At 54.2% G+C, this 16,764-nt stretch overlaps 6 protein-coding genes across 6 annotated transcripts; 2 read left to right on the top strand and 4 right to left on the bottom strand.

Moving 5' to 3' along the window:
• Positions 1–502: 502 nt before the first annotated feature.
• Positions 503–1,798, bottom strand: CCOS01_02130 (uncharacterized protein; the record flags this gene model as incomplete). The annotated part of the gene is made up of 1 exon (XM_060450322.1): positions 503–1,798. One exon carries the CDS (start codon positions 1,796–1,798, stop codon positions 503–505), a length of 1,296 nt encoding a protein of 431 aa, XP_060318972.1.
• A 1,726-nt stretch (positions 1,799–3,524) lies between these two features.
• Positions 3,525–4,415, top strand: CCOS01_02129 (uncharacterized protein; the record flags this gene model as incomplete). The annotated part of the gene is made up of 2 exons (XM_060450321.1): positions 3,525–4,073; positions 4,176–4,415. The coding sequence occupies 2 exons, from the start codon at positions 3,525–3,527 to the stop codon at positions 4,413–4,415; spliced, it is 789 nt and encodes a 262-aa protein (XP_060318971.1).
• Positions 4,416–4,775: 360 nt separating this feature from the next.
• CCOS01_02128 (uncharacterized protein) lies at positions 4,776–5,468 on the bottom strand (the record flags this gene model as incomplete). Its single annotated transcript, XM_060450320.1, has 1 exon — positions 4,776–5,468. The coding sequence occupies one exon, from the start codon at positions 5,466–5,468 to the stop codon at positions 4,776–4,778; it is 693 nt and encodes a 230-aa protein (XP_060318970.1).
• A 1,099-nt stretch (positions 5,469–6,567) lies between these two features.
• CCOS01_02127 (uncharacterized protein) lies at positions 6,568–7,189 on the bottom strand (the record flags this gene model as incomplete). Its single annotated transcript, XM_060450319.1, has 3 exons — positions 6,568–6,855; positions 6,949–7,080; positions 7,139–7,189. The coding sequence occupies 3 exons, from the start codon at positions 7,187–7,189 to the stop codon at positions 6,568–6,570; spliced, it is 471 nt and encodes a 156-aa protein (XP_060318969.1).
• A 2,570-nt stretch (positions 7,190–9,759) lies between these two features.
• On the bottom strand, positions 9,760–9,861 carry CCOS01_02126 (uncharacterized protein; the record flags this gene model as incomplete). Its single annotated transcript, XM_060450318.1, has 1 exon — positions 9,760–9,861. One exon carries the CDS (start codon positions 9,859–9,861, stop codon positions 9,760–9,762), a length of 102 nt encoding a protein of 33 aa, XP_060318968.1.
• Positions 9,862–10,366: 505 nt separating this feature from the next.
• CCOS01_02125 (uncharacterized protein) lies at positions 10,367–15,887 on the top strand (the record flags this gene model as incomplete). Its single annotated transcript, XM_060450317.1, has 3 exons — positions 10,367–10,428; positions 10,507–10,659; positions 10,751–15,887. 3 exons carry the CDS (start codon positions 10,367–10,369, stop codon positions 15,885–15,887), a joined length of 5,352 nt encoding a protein of 1,783 aa, XP_060318967.1.
• Positions 15,888–16,764: the final 877 nt, after the last annotated feature.

Genomic DNA, 16,764 nt, shown 5'->3' with positions numbered 1-16,764 from the left:
TTCCTCGCTTCTCAGTTACGTGTGTATGGATCAAAATCATGGACAGACACCGACACATGGAAGGGGGTTCACCGACGGTGTGGGCCTTGCTCATCCACCTTGATGAGAGTACGTCACAAATCTAGGAGGCTGATCAAACTTTACTATTAAATGACTGGCTGTTTGCTAAGGCTAAATGATGTACGCAAAGGTACGTATTTCCCAGTGGCCTTTAGCCATTTCAACTACCAACAGGTGCCCATAATAGCCCGGATCGTTGGGATACATTCGTCCTCCGAGTGATTTCTTGGGGGACTCGACGACTTCAGCCAGTGTAACGAACAAACTAGAAAATCAAACTTTTCCCCCCAACGACATAGGAACACAAGAGAAATCATACGTCTCTTCAATGAGGCGTTTCAGCCCCCCCGCCCCCTGCGAAAGAAACTGAGCTGACCATTGGTTGTCGTCCAAGTTCTTCATCTTTCGAAGGAGGCCCGAGAGAAAGACATCAGCCCCGTACTTAGATGTGATCGGGGAGGACCTTCGGCGGATTCGGCGTCGGGTGATCCTCTACGGGCTCTTCCTCGAAGTGGGGATGGTCGGGGTGGTAGGGGTGCTTCGCCATCGCCTCCTCCTTCTCCTTCTTCTTCTTCTCCTCCTCCTCCTTCTCCTTGTCGTGCTCGTCGTGGTGGGGGTGGGCGTGGTGGCCGCCGTGAGGGTGGTCGTGGTGTTGCATCTCCTCGTCCTCTTTGGACTTCTTGGACTTGGTGTCCTTGGCCTTGGGCTCGTCGGCCTTGGGCTGGTCGGGCTTGGGTTGCTCAGCCTTGGGTTGATCGGGCTTGGGCTGCTCACCCGCGGGCTCCTTGCCCTTGGGTTCCTTAGCCGCGGGCTGCTCGACCGCGATCGCCTTTTCCTTTCCCTTGGGCTCCTTAGCCGCGGGTTGCTCATCCTCTACCTTGGGCTTCTGGTACTCAACCTTGGGCTTCGGCTGCTCGACCTTGGGCTGCTCGACTTTGGGCTGCTCGACCTTGGGCTGCTCAACCTTGGGCTTCTCAACCTTGGGCTGGGTAGCAACGGGCCCCTTAGCCGCGGGCTCCTTGCCGAGATGCTTGCGGAAGGGGTGAGGCACGAGAGGGCGGGCAAGGCGACCGAACTTGGGGGGCCAAAGAAGGGAAGAGGAAGCCTCGGAGTTCTCCTCGGGGGCATGCACCAAAAAAAAGCCGCTCTCGCCGAGCTTGAAGCCCAGCTCCATGAGCTGCTCGTCGGTGATTCCGAGGCTCTCCTTGAGGATGTCCGCCATCTTGGCCGTGTTGACGCGGATCTCGTCTTCGGTCGCGGGATCCTCGCTGACGGGATCCTCCTCCTTCGAGGCAGCGGCGTCGACGTTGGCTGTGGGCGTCGCGGTCGGGGCAGGGCTGCCCTTCTTCTCAAAGTCGGCGACCAAGAATTTCTTGCGGCCGAGGGTCCTGTCCATGGACTCCTCGATCCAGCCGGCCTTGGACGGGTTGATCTTGTACTCGTCGAGGTAGAAGCGGACGCAGTAGCCGATGGCGCCGGCGTATTCGTCCGGGCTCTCGTACCAGCCTGGTGCGCGGCGCTTCTCGGCGTTGTACTCCGTGCACCACGCCCTGCGGCGGGCGATCATGGCCTCGGTCGGGCCGGAGCCGGAGTACGGCATGGGCGGGGCGACGGGGGCGGTGATGGTCGCGGCGGCGGTGGCGGGCTCCGTGCTGGTGGTAGTGATGGTGGTGAAGGAGGAGGCGCTGGCCAGGGCGAGGGTGCCCGTGGCGGCGAGGAGGGTCTTGGCGGCGACCATGTTGTGATCGATGTGAATAATCTTGAATTAGAGAGTAGCGTTAGTATCTGGGTTACAAATGTAAGGTATTCTATGATGTATACATACCTAGAGCAGATGGGTACAGAGACCTAACTGTTGATGTTTTCGATGTAAGGTCAAGTATCTTAAGTCAGTTGGTAGTGTTAGTGTGACTGGCTTATAAGTGTGAGGTAGTCCGTGATATATGCTTACCTAGCTGATTGGTATAGAGACCTAGCGAGCTGATGGTTGTAGAGGAAGAAAGAGAGACAGACCAGATAGAATCAGAAGAGCGGATTTTATACACATCCCCACGCAGAGGTCGCAGAGGTTCCTATTCCTACTTCTTCATCTACGGCGCCATATGCCGCTGTTGAGCCTTGAACAAGTCCTATAAAAAAGTTAATATTCGCCTCTACACGTTTACACAAGGTGGTTTAATGGGGATCATGGTTGCCGGCTGGAGGACATCGGTAGAGACGGGGGTTCTCTTGTGGTTAAGAACCACTCCGACCTAGACGCCAAAGTCAGAGTAACCTCATAAACTTGCCAGCGTGATCATCATTTTCATGCGGAGGAGAAAGCTTGAGAGTGTACATCCGGAAAGTTTACGGTGATCCTCCTGATGCTTCACGTATTGAGCGACGTAGGTTCAAACCCGAGCCGCATCGTCCATACATATCCGTTAGTCTCCCTCAGCATGCAAAAGAAGCGCCTTCAAAGTCACGAGATAGCGAGCCATGACTGGACAGGGTGTTTGCACTCAAGATGTTACGCGATATCAATGCTTCACTGAGCTCTACCGCGTCTGCCCCACATGAGCTCTCTCAAGCTCCCATCCGGGGCTGTGGTTCTCGAAGAACCGGCTAGTACCAAAACTCTCCCACCTCTTGCCGTGTGTGTACGCGCGACAGATATCAGTCTTGGTCTGCCTCCGAATGTGACCCTTGCGGCGCGTCTTGGGACGCAACCCTACTCACCTGCCTCCGAACGCCAGACTTGGCGACGGGACAAAAGGCGACTCGAGCGGCACATGATGCAGAACAAGCTTTCCTTGGCTGATGGTGGCTTTTGATAAACGTGGTCACTTTAGGAATCTCAAGGTCATCTACACCCGTAGAGTTGCAGACTTTCACGCCACGATATCATGCAGGTCTTTTTTTTTCTTTGCAAACACTGCTTCAACATGGGCCGTGGACACGTCAAAAGAGTGCTTCTCAATCAAGGTTTCTCGTCAGACCAGCATGCCCTAACAACAGAATAACGTAATCCCCTTTTTTTGTCCCATGTTCATGTTCGTGTGGGGGTGCGTAGGCTTTAAACTCCATACAGGCTAAATCTCCCGTGCATTCAGATTTCCCCAAATCAACGTCTACAGCTTATACGATGGGATCGGAGGGTGCTGTCCGAACAAATGCGACGTAGATAAATAAGCTTCCCCCTTCACCCCCTTGAACATCCCTGGCTAGACGGTCCGTCCGGAGTGTGTTTATATTACTCGTGACCTATTCGTGCCTGAAGCATTACCCCCTATGTTTGCTATAGTTCGCCGACCTACTATATTCGATGTCGTGATATTCCCCCCGTCCCGGGTTGCCGTATAGGGCTCAGTCTGTGAATGATATAAAAGTGGTCAGCCTGTCCGGCGACTTTTGGAATAATTTTGGTATCGCCGGCCAAGCATCACTCGTTCCAAAATCCCCTCAACCAAGTCCAACCGCCCAAGATGAAGGTCACCGCCCTCCTCACTCTCGTGCCCCTAACCTCCGCCAAAATCCTCTGGGACGGCCGCTTCAACGACTTCAACACCTCGTCCGACCTCAACAAGTGGTCCTGGTCCAACCAAGTCGGGCCCTACCAGTACTACATCCACGGGTCCGGCGACGTGACCAAATACGTGAACCTCTCGCCGTCCTACAAGAACCCGGCCGACACGGCGTCGAAGCAAGGCGTCAAGATCACGCTCGACAGCACGGCCTACTGGAACGGGCAGAACATGCGGCGCACCGAGCTCATACCGCAGACTAAAGCCGCCATCAATTCGGGCAAGGTGTGGTACCACTTCAGCATCTCGCGCAAGGACACCAACGCGCCGAGCATCTTCCGCGAGCACCAGATTGCGTTTTTCGAGAGCCACTTCACTGAGCTCAAGAGCGGGTGGATCAGTGGCGAGTCGGCAACGAATAACACGAACCTGCAGTTCATGGTGCAGCAGAAGAGTTTGTGGAAGACGGAGTGGAAGCCGGATGTGTGGCACAATGTCGCCTATGAGATTGTGAGTTTGACGTTCAAGCCCCTTTGTTTCTTGAGTATTGGGGAGTGAGGAAAGGTCCCCACGTCTCGAGTAGAAATATGAACTTACACAAATGTGTTATAGAACTTCTCCAGCGGAAGCGTCGGCTTCTGGCACTCTGAGGGCAGTGCCCCTCTGCAGCAGGTCGTGGCTCCCGTCTCGGCCTCGACGTCGTCCAACGGCGCGGACTGGCATCTGGGCGTTCTCGAGCTTCCCCGTGATGGATACGCCGACACCAATGAAGATTTCTACTTCTCTGGCGTCTATGTGGAGGACACCGCTATCACGACCTCTGTCACTGGACCTGGTGAGTCTACAGTGTGAGAAACCTTGTGAGTTGAGTGAAATTGACACGGATGTGAGCAGCCGCCTGAGAGAAATTTCATCTCACCAAGAGAGTAGGAGTAGGGTCAGGCTCAAGGGGAGGTCAGACAAGACGGCAACATCGTATACACTTCACCCATTCTTCAGTACATATCACTCGTTCACGTTCACGCATATAAGGTTGAAAAATCAGTTTTCTTTGGTTTCCATGGCAATCTTCTTTCTAGAAACCAATTTAAGATCTGCTTCTTCGTAGCTTCTCCCGCCAAAACATCCGCCCACCTATGTTTCCAGACTAACTGTCTCGTGTACCCGTGGAGTTTAGAACGTGTGAAAGTCGTCGCTGTTGACTTCTTGCCTTCAGTAGGAACTCTTGCACGTCTTCGTCACCATAGTTGTCGGCACGGTAGTGTCGTTGTGAACAGCTGTAGGAGGCGCCTGGCAGGCTCCGAGAGAGGTACGTGTCATGCCAGGAATGGGACCGAGAGAAGGGTCGTAGCCAGTGACACCAGCCCAGTACATGCAATACTGGGTGTTGCTGTCACAATACTTGTACTCGCAGTTGACCGAGGGAGTAGGCGCCAAGGTGATGAGAATATTGTTGATAGTATCGCGCTTTCGATTTCCAGCCTGGGTAGGAACGATGCTGCACTTGCCAATGGAGGTAACGGTCTCGCCAGGAATCGGGCCTTCAGTAGGATCCCAGCCAGTGATACCAGCCCAGTAGGCGCAAAGAGAGGTGCTATCCTGACACCATTCGTGGTTGCAATCAATAGTGGTAGTAGGGATCGCCGAACTCGTGGGGACGGAGTCTGCTCTGACGTTGTCCTTGATGGGGGAGACGACGAGGGTGCCTTGGGGCAACAAGGATCTCAAATGAGTGGCCCTGGAAGCGGTTCCAGTGAGAGTTATGAAGTCGGTTTGGGGTGTGGCGATAGACTGAGTAGAAGTAGCGTGACTGGCAACGTAATTGTCGTGGATGCCAGCTACAAGACCGGCGCCGGCCAGCAAGAGCACCGTGGAAACGGTGAGGAAGATGATGAAGTCACGCATCGTGAATATTGAAGCGACTGCGTTGGACTTGGTGAAGAAGGCTAGATGTTTGGTCAGTGTGTGTTGCGTTTAGAGCTGGCTTTTGTACTTTCACCTGGGGCTTACCGAGAAGGAACGAAGTGTAGAGAATGACAGTTCGACTCGTCTTTCTAAGCTGAGACTTGATCTATGATGAAAGAATGGCCGAAAAGAGTGAAGTTGAAATATCGCGAGTTGACTGCCGCAGAAGGATCGGAAAAGACGCTGGTGATGGTGGTGTGAGACAGGGTTCAAACGACAAAGTCAGCGCAGCGGAAGGTCTTTAACCTCCTGCTGAAATCGAATCAAAATGTCTACTATTGAAGAAAAGAACACTGCAGGTGTAAGTGTGTTGAAACGGAAAGAAGTTGAGTTGATAAGGCAGTTTCAGACTCATGAATGAGCTTCGCAGTTGCCTCATTCTTCTATCTTAGATGCAGTATTTTCTCACGGAAGGAGTAGTTGAGTTATGTAGAACAGAAGGAGCCCATTCTGAGACCGATTCTGCCGTGAGAGTGCCGTCTCACGAGACGGGAGGCTGTGATACGGAATTGTGATACTTCCGCCACTGTTGGACCAACATTCTGAAGTTCAAAGAAGCTTAGCTTTGAAATGTTAGGGCTGACGATGAGGCTTTCCAGAATCGTTCCACTATGGGATTGGTGTAAGGTGACCTCAACCCACGTTTTCTAGTCATGCTAGCTTCGTACGAGCTCAGAATGAACTGAACCATTTCCCTTCCGGATGGACATCGTCACGATGTCTGTCACTTTCACAGGTGGCTTACTGCTGTCTCTGACCATGTACGACGATGGCGCTGGATCGTGCGTCCCGAAAGAAGCCCGTCAACTTGAAGAACAAGCTTTGTGCGCCCGCCAAAGGCCGTTTGCTTCCCGCTTTTCATTATGCAACATTGACGCTGATTAAGGACAGGCTCATACAAATAACATTTTACTGCACGTGAACATGCAACGTATGACACTGGTGAAGCTGCTTGAATTGGCGAAGAGAAAAGTTTCATTAAACGCGGCAAAGGTTGTACCATGCGCCGCTGAGAGCTATTGACATCAAATGGCCCGGCTTAGGAAGACGCCAACTGCGTAGCTGCCTTAGCATACAACGTAACGGTGATGGCGATGCTGGCAAGCCAAGCGAGACTTCGCAGGGGGCCGAAGCTACGGTTGTCCTGCAGGCGGACGTAGATGATGTTGTACAGGGCCCTGGAGGCGATGTAGCCCAGTGTCAAGACGTTAACGGTCTCGGCGTCTACCCTGGCGAAGTTGGCGGCGACCACGGCGGCAGAGTAGAAGCCGAGCGTTTCAAAGGCGTTCTCCGATGCGGCCTTGGCGCGGAGAATGCGGGCTTTGGCCTAGAGATTTCGCAGCCTCGTGTAAGATGATGGGCTACGGTATCTGGGGAGGAGGGCAAGGTTCCCTCTGAAAGGAAGGGTTGCTGTTCTTACAATCTTGTCTAGCTTGTCATCGGCCACGACACTAGTTTGGAGCTTTCTCGGGTTGCAGAGGTCGTAGTGTGCTCCTGCTCCGGAGACGGCGTAGACATTGGGCAGCATCGCCATGATAAAGGCGGCCGGAATCTGGACGCGAGGTTTAGCCTGGTGGTCAAGCTACATCGCTTATGGATACTTTACTGACAGTGTAAAGGGAGAGCCCCTTTTGGGCGAGGTCCAGACCGAAGAAAGACATGTTGGCGGCGGTGTTTGAATGTCACGTTGAGCGATGTTGGATGAGTTGGTCAACACAATGTTTTCACTTGGACGGTGAGGAGGCACGGAGGGTAGTTGTATAACTACACTAAGGCACGGAGTTGACCTTTTCAAGATCGGAAGGACGGCGCGAGTTAGAGCCCGACGGGACACCTAAAGAGAGACACGAACTCGGGGAGGAGGGGGTTGCGCCGAGGCAGTCCGGTCGCACGGGTTGCTCCGAGTTGGGAAACCAGTACGGCACGGTTAGTATGGGGGCCTAAAGGGACAGCTACCTGTGAGAGCTACGCACAATAGTCTTCCCGCCTTTAGTTGACAAGAGACGGGGCCGCGGGAACGCTGCCCACATTGGGACCTGGTTTGGCCGAGTGGTGATGACAGAGTTACAACAATAATTCGCATCGTCGAACGGGGACTGCAACATTCGATTGGCCAGCTACAATTTCCCCCCTCTACCCCTGTTGAAAGGCAAGGGCGAACTCGTGGAGTGGGAATCGTGATGTCACCCAAATCGGCATTTCAAAGGCACCGACCAATCCGATGCTGTTTTCTTGCATAACTTTGCAGGATTTAACGTTGTGTAAGAAACAAAAAAGCCGGGCCTGTCATTGGGCCGCTGGGGGGACGGAATAGCATCAAGCAAACCAGACACAAAACTTCCCACTGCGGATTTCTTTTCACCGGGCTGTGTGCTTGGGTGATTTGGTGCGCCCACACATGTTTTGATTTCAGCCTCCATGTTCAACGTGATAAGGAATAACCATCGCTTAACTCATTGTCGTTGAATCTCTCTCTCTTTGATTATTTCTCTCTGTGTGTTGTTTCCGATACCTGCGGGGGAAGCTCAAACAAGCTACCGACGTCCGTTTCGTTTCTCTTTTCAGAGTTCTCTTCTGAGAGAATGCGATGTCTTGGCAGACGCACAATCTGGAACCTGCAAATTCAACCTTCCGGCTTCCGGAACGGATCAACTACGCCCTCTCACAATCGAATCTTTGGCAGCCTATGAGATGAGCCTCTCACCCAGAGTGTTCGCCAGACTCACGGCAATCGCTTTTTATGAGAAGTCTCTCAAAGAGCATGATTACCTGCTCATTTGAATACCTTCTCAATATCACCAGATACAACCTGCGCTCGATGGCTGCACTGAACTGATCATAAGTCACTCATCGACGAACAATGAGAGTGAAGGTCTTACTGAAAGTGCACGAGCGCCATACCCAAAGCATGTCGCATTCAACGAGCCAAGCAGTTCGATGGAGTGCAGGATGAGTATTAGCTGACTGTCTTATGAGAGGCACTTTGTGGCACACGAACGACTAACAAACATGAATTGTACGTTCCCGAATGAGAGAACCTTTTCAAGTTGCTGACTTTTCCTCTTCCAGCGCGGCAACTCGGAGGTATGCGACTGACTCGAAACTCACGAACCTTTTTTAGCAGAGCTTGCCCCGCGACTCCGCGATGAGACTATTGAATTCGGGTGTGCGCTGGGCTTTGGAGTTTTTGGGACGAGCACTCACAAAGCGTCCATGGGCCCCGACTCATGCTCCAGGTCTTATCCTGGTTGCCCGACTTCAAGATTGTCGGGCAACGGTCATCAGAAAGTTGCTTTGCTCGCCAACGTTCATCGAATCAAGTGATTCTGGAGTCGAAAATTTCGTCTCATTAAGGGCCAGGTGCGATAGGGTGTTCATCTCTATGGTCCTCAAGTGAGGTTGGAAGATGAGAATTGTCATCATTTACACTGCGCCGGCGTCTTCTCACGGCCTGTTGGTGCTGCGATCGACAGCGATGACGATCTCCCAAAGGCAGAAAAAACGAAATCTTCCACCACTACCCAGCCCGACAGCTTTCCAGCAAAGAAAGTCGCATTGCTGGAAGCGAGCCTCGCAGGCAAGGGGCCCCGAGGCTGGAAACATCAAGAGTGGGCTCTTCATGCCTGCGACCAGGTAAGAGGCGATGGCAGAAGAGAGAAAAAATAAAGCTCCAAGAGTCCAAGCCCGGGCATCCTGGGTTTCTGGGACTTCCAGCATCCAAGCAAACAGCAAGCGCAAGACGCTTGCACCGGTGGAATGTGACCACAGCAGGGATGCTGATGAGATTGGATGCCAGACGGACCACACACAACGTGGGAGAATTTGGGTTGGTCTAGACGAAAACAGCATGGCGGCAAGAATATGCACACACTCACTCACTGACTGATTCATCGAGCGGAATATGTCGCCAGCCAGCAGCGGCAGAGCAGACTTAACTGGTAGCAGCACACTTTGGCCTGTTCAGCGGTGTTCCATCTGGTTCTGATTTCAACCAGCGGCAATCCAATGTGCATATTGTTAGGTATTGCAGCAGAATGGGTGGGAGGGAGCCTGGGGAAGTTTTTGAGACTCGAAGGTACTTACTTACAAGCGCCTTATCACTTATGCAGCCACTCACCACCTTAGGTCCTAACGTATGAGAGCGAGAGAGACACCTGTCCCCAGCGACATTGAAAGACCTCATCATCTTTTGATGTGCGGACGGGCAAAGGGCGGGTGCAATGCACCGGCGCTAGAAAAGGAAAAAAAAAAAAAAAGGCACTGAACACATCAGGTCGTCCCCAGGTCTCCAAGTTACCCCCAACAGACAGACCCGATGGGCAGACACATCCATCAAACTGCTGCAAGGAAGCGTTGCTGCGTAGCCTGAGTGCGCCGCAAAAAGTTGGAGGGTCCGGTCCAGGCGTCCCCATTGGAGAGACTATCTGGCGTGAGAGATCACCGCACTGTACATCTCCTTTTTGCCTCCCCCGGTCTTTCATCTTCGCACCGCCCATTCCCTTCGGCATTCTGTTAAAGACGGATCCATGGCCTCCTCCCAGACACAGTGTCCAGATTCTCCGATAACAAATAATTTTTCCCGGGGTGTCTATCAACCCCCCCAATCTAGCAACTGCCCATCAGCCTGTGACTTCCAGAATCACCACCCGTCCAGCGGCGCCCGTAGACCGACAATTTTCTGGTCGACCATCCACGACGGAATTCAATCGCGATCAATTGCCACCACGCACCACCACCACTTTCATCACTTTTGATCGTCGATTTCATCTCCCCAACGCGAGGAAATCATTGTCGACATCCCGTTTTTGCCCAAAACGGATGTCGCGGCAGCTCATGACATGACTGAGGTCGGGCCTGCCGACCGCTCCAGGCTTTTGCGATCCAAACGCGATCAATTTAGGTCAGTTACTGCATCGATCGGTAGAGCTTAATTGTGCGATTCCAACGATATAATTTTCGGCGTGTTGACATTTTTTAGTTCAATTGTAACGTCGAGGAAGCGGAAGCTCCGTCAGCTCTTCGCTGTCGCGACCGAGGGCGATGCACTCCCCACAAACGACTTCGCGAATCCCGACGCGCCGCCAGCCACCGCAGCCGAAATCCAGTTCTTGCAAGGCTGCGATATCTCACAGTACGTTTCCCTGTTCTTCTCGCGCTTTTTTGAATATTTTTGGTCGCGTATGGCTCTGGTTGTTGCCGCTCGCCGCTTACACGACTTACAGAGGACGAAAGCTCAATGAAGCGAATCTTCCTGCTCGACCTCAACTGCGCTACGATGTCCTAAGACAGTCCCTCGATAACTCTGGCCTCTTTGCACCCGAGCCAGCGCCTGCTCCTCCCGCAAAGCAAGACGCTTCCCTCCCCGAGCCCCAAACGAAGAGCGCTCCTGCGCCGTCGCCAAAGCCGGCTGCAGCTGCATCTAGCGATCCGAATGGCGCTGCATCTTCACCTCGAACACCTGCGACCTTTACCCTTCCGCCCTCACTTCCACCAAAGCCCCCGACGCCTGTGCCTGCTGCGGCGACGCCGAATCGACCCGATGCTTCCAAGCCGCCCACGTTGGCTGCCTCAGGTCCGCCGCCGCCATCACCTGTAGTCGTGCCCACGAAGAATCCTTTGCACGCATCGCGACAAGATGCTACTGAGACAACAGGTGCTGCACTTGTCGAAAAGCCCGCCCCAACACCCCTGCGAGAAAACCCGAATGGCATCCCGAAGAAGACCGAACCACGAAAGGGCGATGCGCCAAATGATGCGCCTACGCAATCCGTTGTGAAGCCACCCGTCGCCCAGCTTCCCGCTCGTCCAGACTTGAAGAAGGCCGAGGATACGACCCCTGTGGCTTCCAAACCTCCATCCGACTCAGCAAAGGTAGTCGACGGAGCTTCATCGCCAGGCTCAACGACGCAAACGGCCGCGACTCCCGCTGTGCATGATGTTTCGACTGATACGAGCCCCGAAAATGAAGGTCCTCAGTATGTGGAACGGCAGGCGACATTTAATGAGGGGGCGACAGCAGACAGTGCAGAGGAGGCCAAGGGAACCGAAAGCGGTGCTTCCCCTGATGAGGATTCGCTCAATGGCAGAATACCAGATGGGCCAGAAGCGCAGCTTCTGCAGGAGTCTATGGCGATGGGCTCTAAGCCAACACCGCCTGTGATCGAAACACCCGCGAAGAAAGCTTCGTCTCCCACGACACCTGTGCTACCCGCTCCACCTGCGGTTGAACTGAACACTACAGAGCCCACCACCGCAAAGGTCACTACACCAAGCGCGGCCCAGACTGCTGCTCCCACCGCCGAGCCGCCTACGGACCCGTTGGCCAAGGAAATTCCGGACAGCCAGGAGTCTCAGGCTCCTGAGAAGATGGATGTGGATCAACCAGCCGTGGACCAGTCTGGGGGAAAACCTTCCGTCGAGGTACAAGAGGCACCTGTTGGGCCCAATCATACAGAGGCACAGACTCCTCAAGCTTCAAACCAGGCTCCACAGACGCCGCAGGATCCAGAGCGAGCGGTTACTCGAACAGCTTCTGGCACAATTCGACAGAAGTCTGTGGCCGAAATATTAGGAGGAACAAGCCCAGAGACTCAAGTGACTGCCAAAATGCCAGCAAGCCAACTCACACCTCTCACCTCCACGCCTCAGTCTCCGCCTTCGAGGCCAAAGACATTTGCCAACAAAAAGAAGGACAAGGAAAAGGCAAGAAACAAGCCTTCTGAAGTCGTGTTTGGTAAGCAGACCAAACGATCAGCAGACAAGTCTTTGGTGCCTAGCCAGCAGAAGCAAAGTTTTCTGCCGACAGACGACTATTTTACACCACTCTTTGTGCAAGGTTTTACGCAAACATCAAAGTGGATGAAGCCGATAGAGGTCATCCTCAACCAGTCTCACAAAACGGTTTCCACCCCAGATGCCTACGTCGCCATACAAGACAATCAGGCATGTCGAGTGCTTCGTCGTGTGTATCACCTGCAGCAGCATGACAAATGGTCATTGCGACAGCCAAAGAGGTGTCCGGAGCCTATCCGCCCGGAATCTCATTTGGATGTGCTGCTTCAAGAGATGAAATGGATGAGAACGGATTTCCGGGAAGAAAAGAAATGGAAACTTGCTGCTGCTCGGAATCTCGCGCACGCCTGCGCCGAATGGGTTGCTTCAAGTGAGGAAGAACGCAAGGAGCTCCAAGTGCCCGCGTACATTCCGCCCAAGGAGCAGCCAGTCCAGCCTGAGACTGAAGGCGATACATCCATGGCCGACATCTCGTTGGATGTGATCGATGCACACGCAACTCCCGAGCTGGTACCTTCAGGTGACCTGGATTCACCCGAACACGTCGAAGAGTTACGGGAGGAGATTCTTGAGACTGTAGCCCCGTCTGCAATCTTTGCTCTGGAAGATGATGACGTTGTTTTTGAGCTTCGAAGTTCACCGACCGCAGACCAGCTGCTTCAGGAGCTTCCGATGTACGGAACACCACTCAAGATCCCGGCGTTTGATTTCACTGTTCCCGAATTCGACCCCGATGCGCACTGGCGTCGCCCTGCTCTTCCTCTGAGCAAGTACGTGGAAGGCGAGATGAAGCTTTCTTCGGACGGACCCCCGAGAAAAAGGAGTCGATACCAGTATGAAGAGGAGGAGGAGGATGATGACGAAAAGGTCGTGTTCGGATCCCAGCCCGCAAAGAGGATGAAGTTGCCACCGCAGAATGCTGATGTGGCCCTATTCAACCCCGAAATGAAGCCCATCAGAGACCGTCTCCACGCCGGCCATCAGTTCCGCCCGCCGGCGGAATACCAGATGCCCATGCAAAGCTTTTACGAATGCCGCAGCCCCTCGCAATGGACTTTGGCAGAGGATGACGAGCTGCGAAGCCTGGTTCGCGAGTACTCATACAACTGGTCGCTTATTTCCAGCCTTCTCACGCCTAGATCCGTGTTCACATCCGGAGCTGAGCGGAGAACGCCTTGGGAGTGCTTCGAGCGTTGGATCAACCTGGAAGGCCTTCCGACGGACATGCAGAAGACGCAATACTTCAAGGCGTACCAGAATAGGATTGATGCTGCCAACCGTGTCATCTTGCAGCAGAACCAGATCGCGCAGCAACAAGCTGCCGGCCAGGCAGCGGCGCCGACAACGCCGGTCGCAAGACGCAGACCGTCAACGCCGCTCAGGGTTGAGCGACGACGCAATCAGAAGCATCTTACGCTGATTGATGCTATGAGGAAGCTGGCCAAGAAGCGCGAGACTGCGGCCCAGAAGCAGCAACATGCCACCCAGATGGCAGCCATGCGAAAGGCGAACGAGGCCGCGCAACCCAGAGGACCCACCAAGACACCTAGGGATTACAGCTTGATGAGGTGGGAGCGCGACCAGCAACTTGCCGAGAAGGTGGCCCAGTTCCATCAGCGCCAGGAGGCTCAGAGACGCATCACCATGCAACAACGAGGTCAGGTTGCCGCCCAGATCGCTACGACACCCGCCGCAGGCCAAGTACCGGCAGGCGTCGCGGGTCAAGTCAACGGCAACATGGCTCGTCCCAATATGCCCAATCAGCTCGCTGTTCCGGGCCAAGCAGGCCGAGGTCGCATGCCCATGCAGGCTCCGACCGCCAATATGGGCGGGGTTCCTGCTCAGATAAGTGGCCTTGTGCCTCCCATGCCAATGAACGGGGCGCAGACGGCTCAGATGCAGGCGGCTCTGCAAGCTCAGCATAGGATGCCGATGCCCAACCCTCAGCCTGATGTTAATCTCATGATGCAAGCGCGGCGTATCTCAGAGCAGCAGCGACAGGCTGTTCAGCTACAACAAGCTCAACAGCAAGTCCAGCAACAGGTCCATCAACAGCAGCCGCAGCCGCAACACCAGCAGGCCCAACAGCAGCAACAGCAACAGCAACCGTCTCAGCAGCAGCAGCAACAACAGCAAATGCACCAGGGAACACCGACGTCTCATGCGTCTCAGTCTCACTCTCCGCCAAACATGCGGCCCGCGTCAGTTAATGGCGTCCACGGCGCCAACGGCGTCAACGGTGTCAATGGCGTCAATGGTGTGAACCAGCAGAGCTTCATTGCCAATGCTCAGGCCAATGCCCAAGCCATGATGGCATTCAACGCTGCTAATGGTGGCGGGGTGGCTACGTCTCCTGCTGGTGGTCTCCATATGCCCAACGGCACTTCGGGCTCACCTCGCCCCCTCACACAAGTGCCGCCGGGCATTCAGCAACAGCTTAGCAACCTGGAAAACCAATATCGGCTCAAGAACCCGACTTGGACACCTGAGCTCGTGCGACAACATGCTACAGAACACCTTACTCGCCTGATGATTCATCAAAGGACGACCATGTCGCAAAATGCCATGAATGCGGCTGCTGGCGGTGGAGGCGCTTCGTCTCCGGGTATTGCCAACGGCATCGCTGCCACGACCAGCCCGCATCAGTATGCTGCTCTTCTTAGACAGCAGCAGCAACAGCAACAAGCGGCAGCAGCGGCACAGAATGGTCAGGCTCAGAACGGGCAACACCAGCAAGCTCACCAACAGCACCATGGCCAGCAACAGGCACAGCAACATCATCAGCAGCAGAATGGTCAACAGCAACATGTGCAGCCTCAGCATACTCAACACCAGCAGCATCAAGCGCGGCCTCAATCCGCACAGCCTCAGCACACGCCGCAGCCTCAGCAGGCTCAGCAGGTTCCAAAGCAGGCTCACACGCCGCAGCAGGCCCAGCAGATTCAACGGCCCCAGTCAGCTCAATCGGCTCAGGCTCTCCACGCAGCACAGTTGCTCCAGGCCCAGAAGCTACAGCAAGCTCAAAAGGCCCAGCAGGCTCAACTTGCGCAGCAGGCTCAGAAGCAACAGCAGCCACAGCAACAGGCCCGACAGTCGCCACAGGTCCAACAGGCCCAGAAGGCGCAGCAATCGCCGCAAGTTCAGCAGGCTCAAAGAGCGCAGCAGTCGCCGCAGGTCCAGCAGGCTCAAAGGGTGCAACAATCACCCCAGGTCCAGCAGGCACCAAAGCCACAGCCATCCCCTCAGGTTCAGCAGGCCCAACAGCTTCATCAGGCACAGAAATCACCGCAGGTTACCCAGCAGGCTCAGCCGCCTCAGCCGCCTCAGCCCTCCCAGCAGGCTCAACAGGCCCAACAGGCTCAACAGCAGACACAGCAGAAGGCTCATCAGCAAGTTCAGCAACAAGCCCAGCAGCAGGCTCAGCAGCAAGCCCAGCAGACCCAACAGCCGCAGGCTCAGCAAGCTCAACAGCAACAGCAACAGCAACAGGCTCAGCAAGCCCAGCAAGCTCAGCAACAGCGCCAAGCCAGTGGAAGCGCTACACCATCTGCTACGCCCGCGCCATGAATGGGTACCAAGGGGGCGCGTTCACGGTTACATGAACGGCATCAAAATCACTATGCGAACAACGACATGAAGGTCTATCGAGAGTAGGAATACCAACCGCCAAGGACGTGGCGGGAGGACAGGCAATGAATCACCATGCCAAAGGAGGCGTCGCGGAGGTCGCGGATGGACTTGCCCGTGGGAGAAGAAGGGCACACACATCCTGCGTAGTCGTCGCACCGCTCGCTGGCCCCCTTAGTTTCTTTGGGAACTGTGGGTTCGTTTTCATCTCTTTCTTACCTGTTTCTCGCTATGAGTAGACGACGGCGTTACTGATTAGACGAGGGTTGGGCGGGGAACACGAGAGGGGGCCAACGCGAGCGGTTTTTTTGCGAGCAGACGAAAAAAAAAACAACACCTTGTACATAGAAAGAGAACACACCATCCCACAATTGTGAGAGATTCTCGGCTTGGTTCTTCTTCCTTTCCCCCCCCTTAACCCAAAGATGAGAACGAAAGCAACTTGGTACGGAAAACTAGGTTGTATATAACCACTTTGTAATGCCGAAGACGAGAGAAAAGAGAGGTGGCGGCGGCGGCGGCTGCAGCAGCCGAGGGGATGATGGGACGAGGACTCATCTTACCTTTTGCTTTTTTTCTAGAGATGGGGAAAAAGGGAGCGAGCATTCGGCTGCCGACGAAAAAAGGCACAAGATGCAAATGAAAGAATTAAGAAAGTTTTAACAAAGATACCTCCACTTCATACCCTGTTCGTGTGAGTTACTATGCATTGTGACTCAGGTGCAGCCATCACCTATTTCACATTGACAATATGTAAATTTTCACTTTTTCATCAAAGTTTTGCCAGTTGAAATTTCTCATGGCCGCAGGCTACCTG

The sequence above is a fragment of the Colletotrichum costaricense genome, assembly GCF_030867565.1.
Source record: "Colletotrichum costaricense strain IMI 309622 chromosome Unknown Scaffold_2.1, whole genome shotgun sequence".
Taxonomy (NCBI): Eukaryota; Fungi; Ascomycota; class Sordariomycetes; order Glomerellales; family Glomerellaceae; genus Colletotrichum; species Colletotrichum costaricense.
This window is presented reverse-complemented; position numbering and strand designations above follow the sequence as displayed.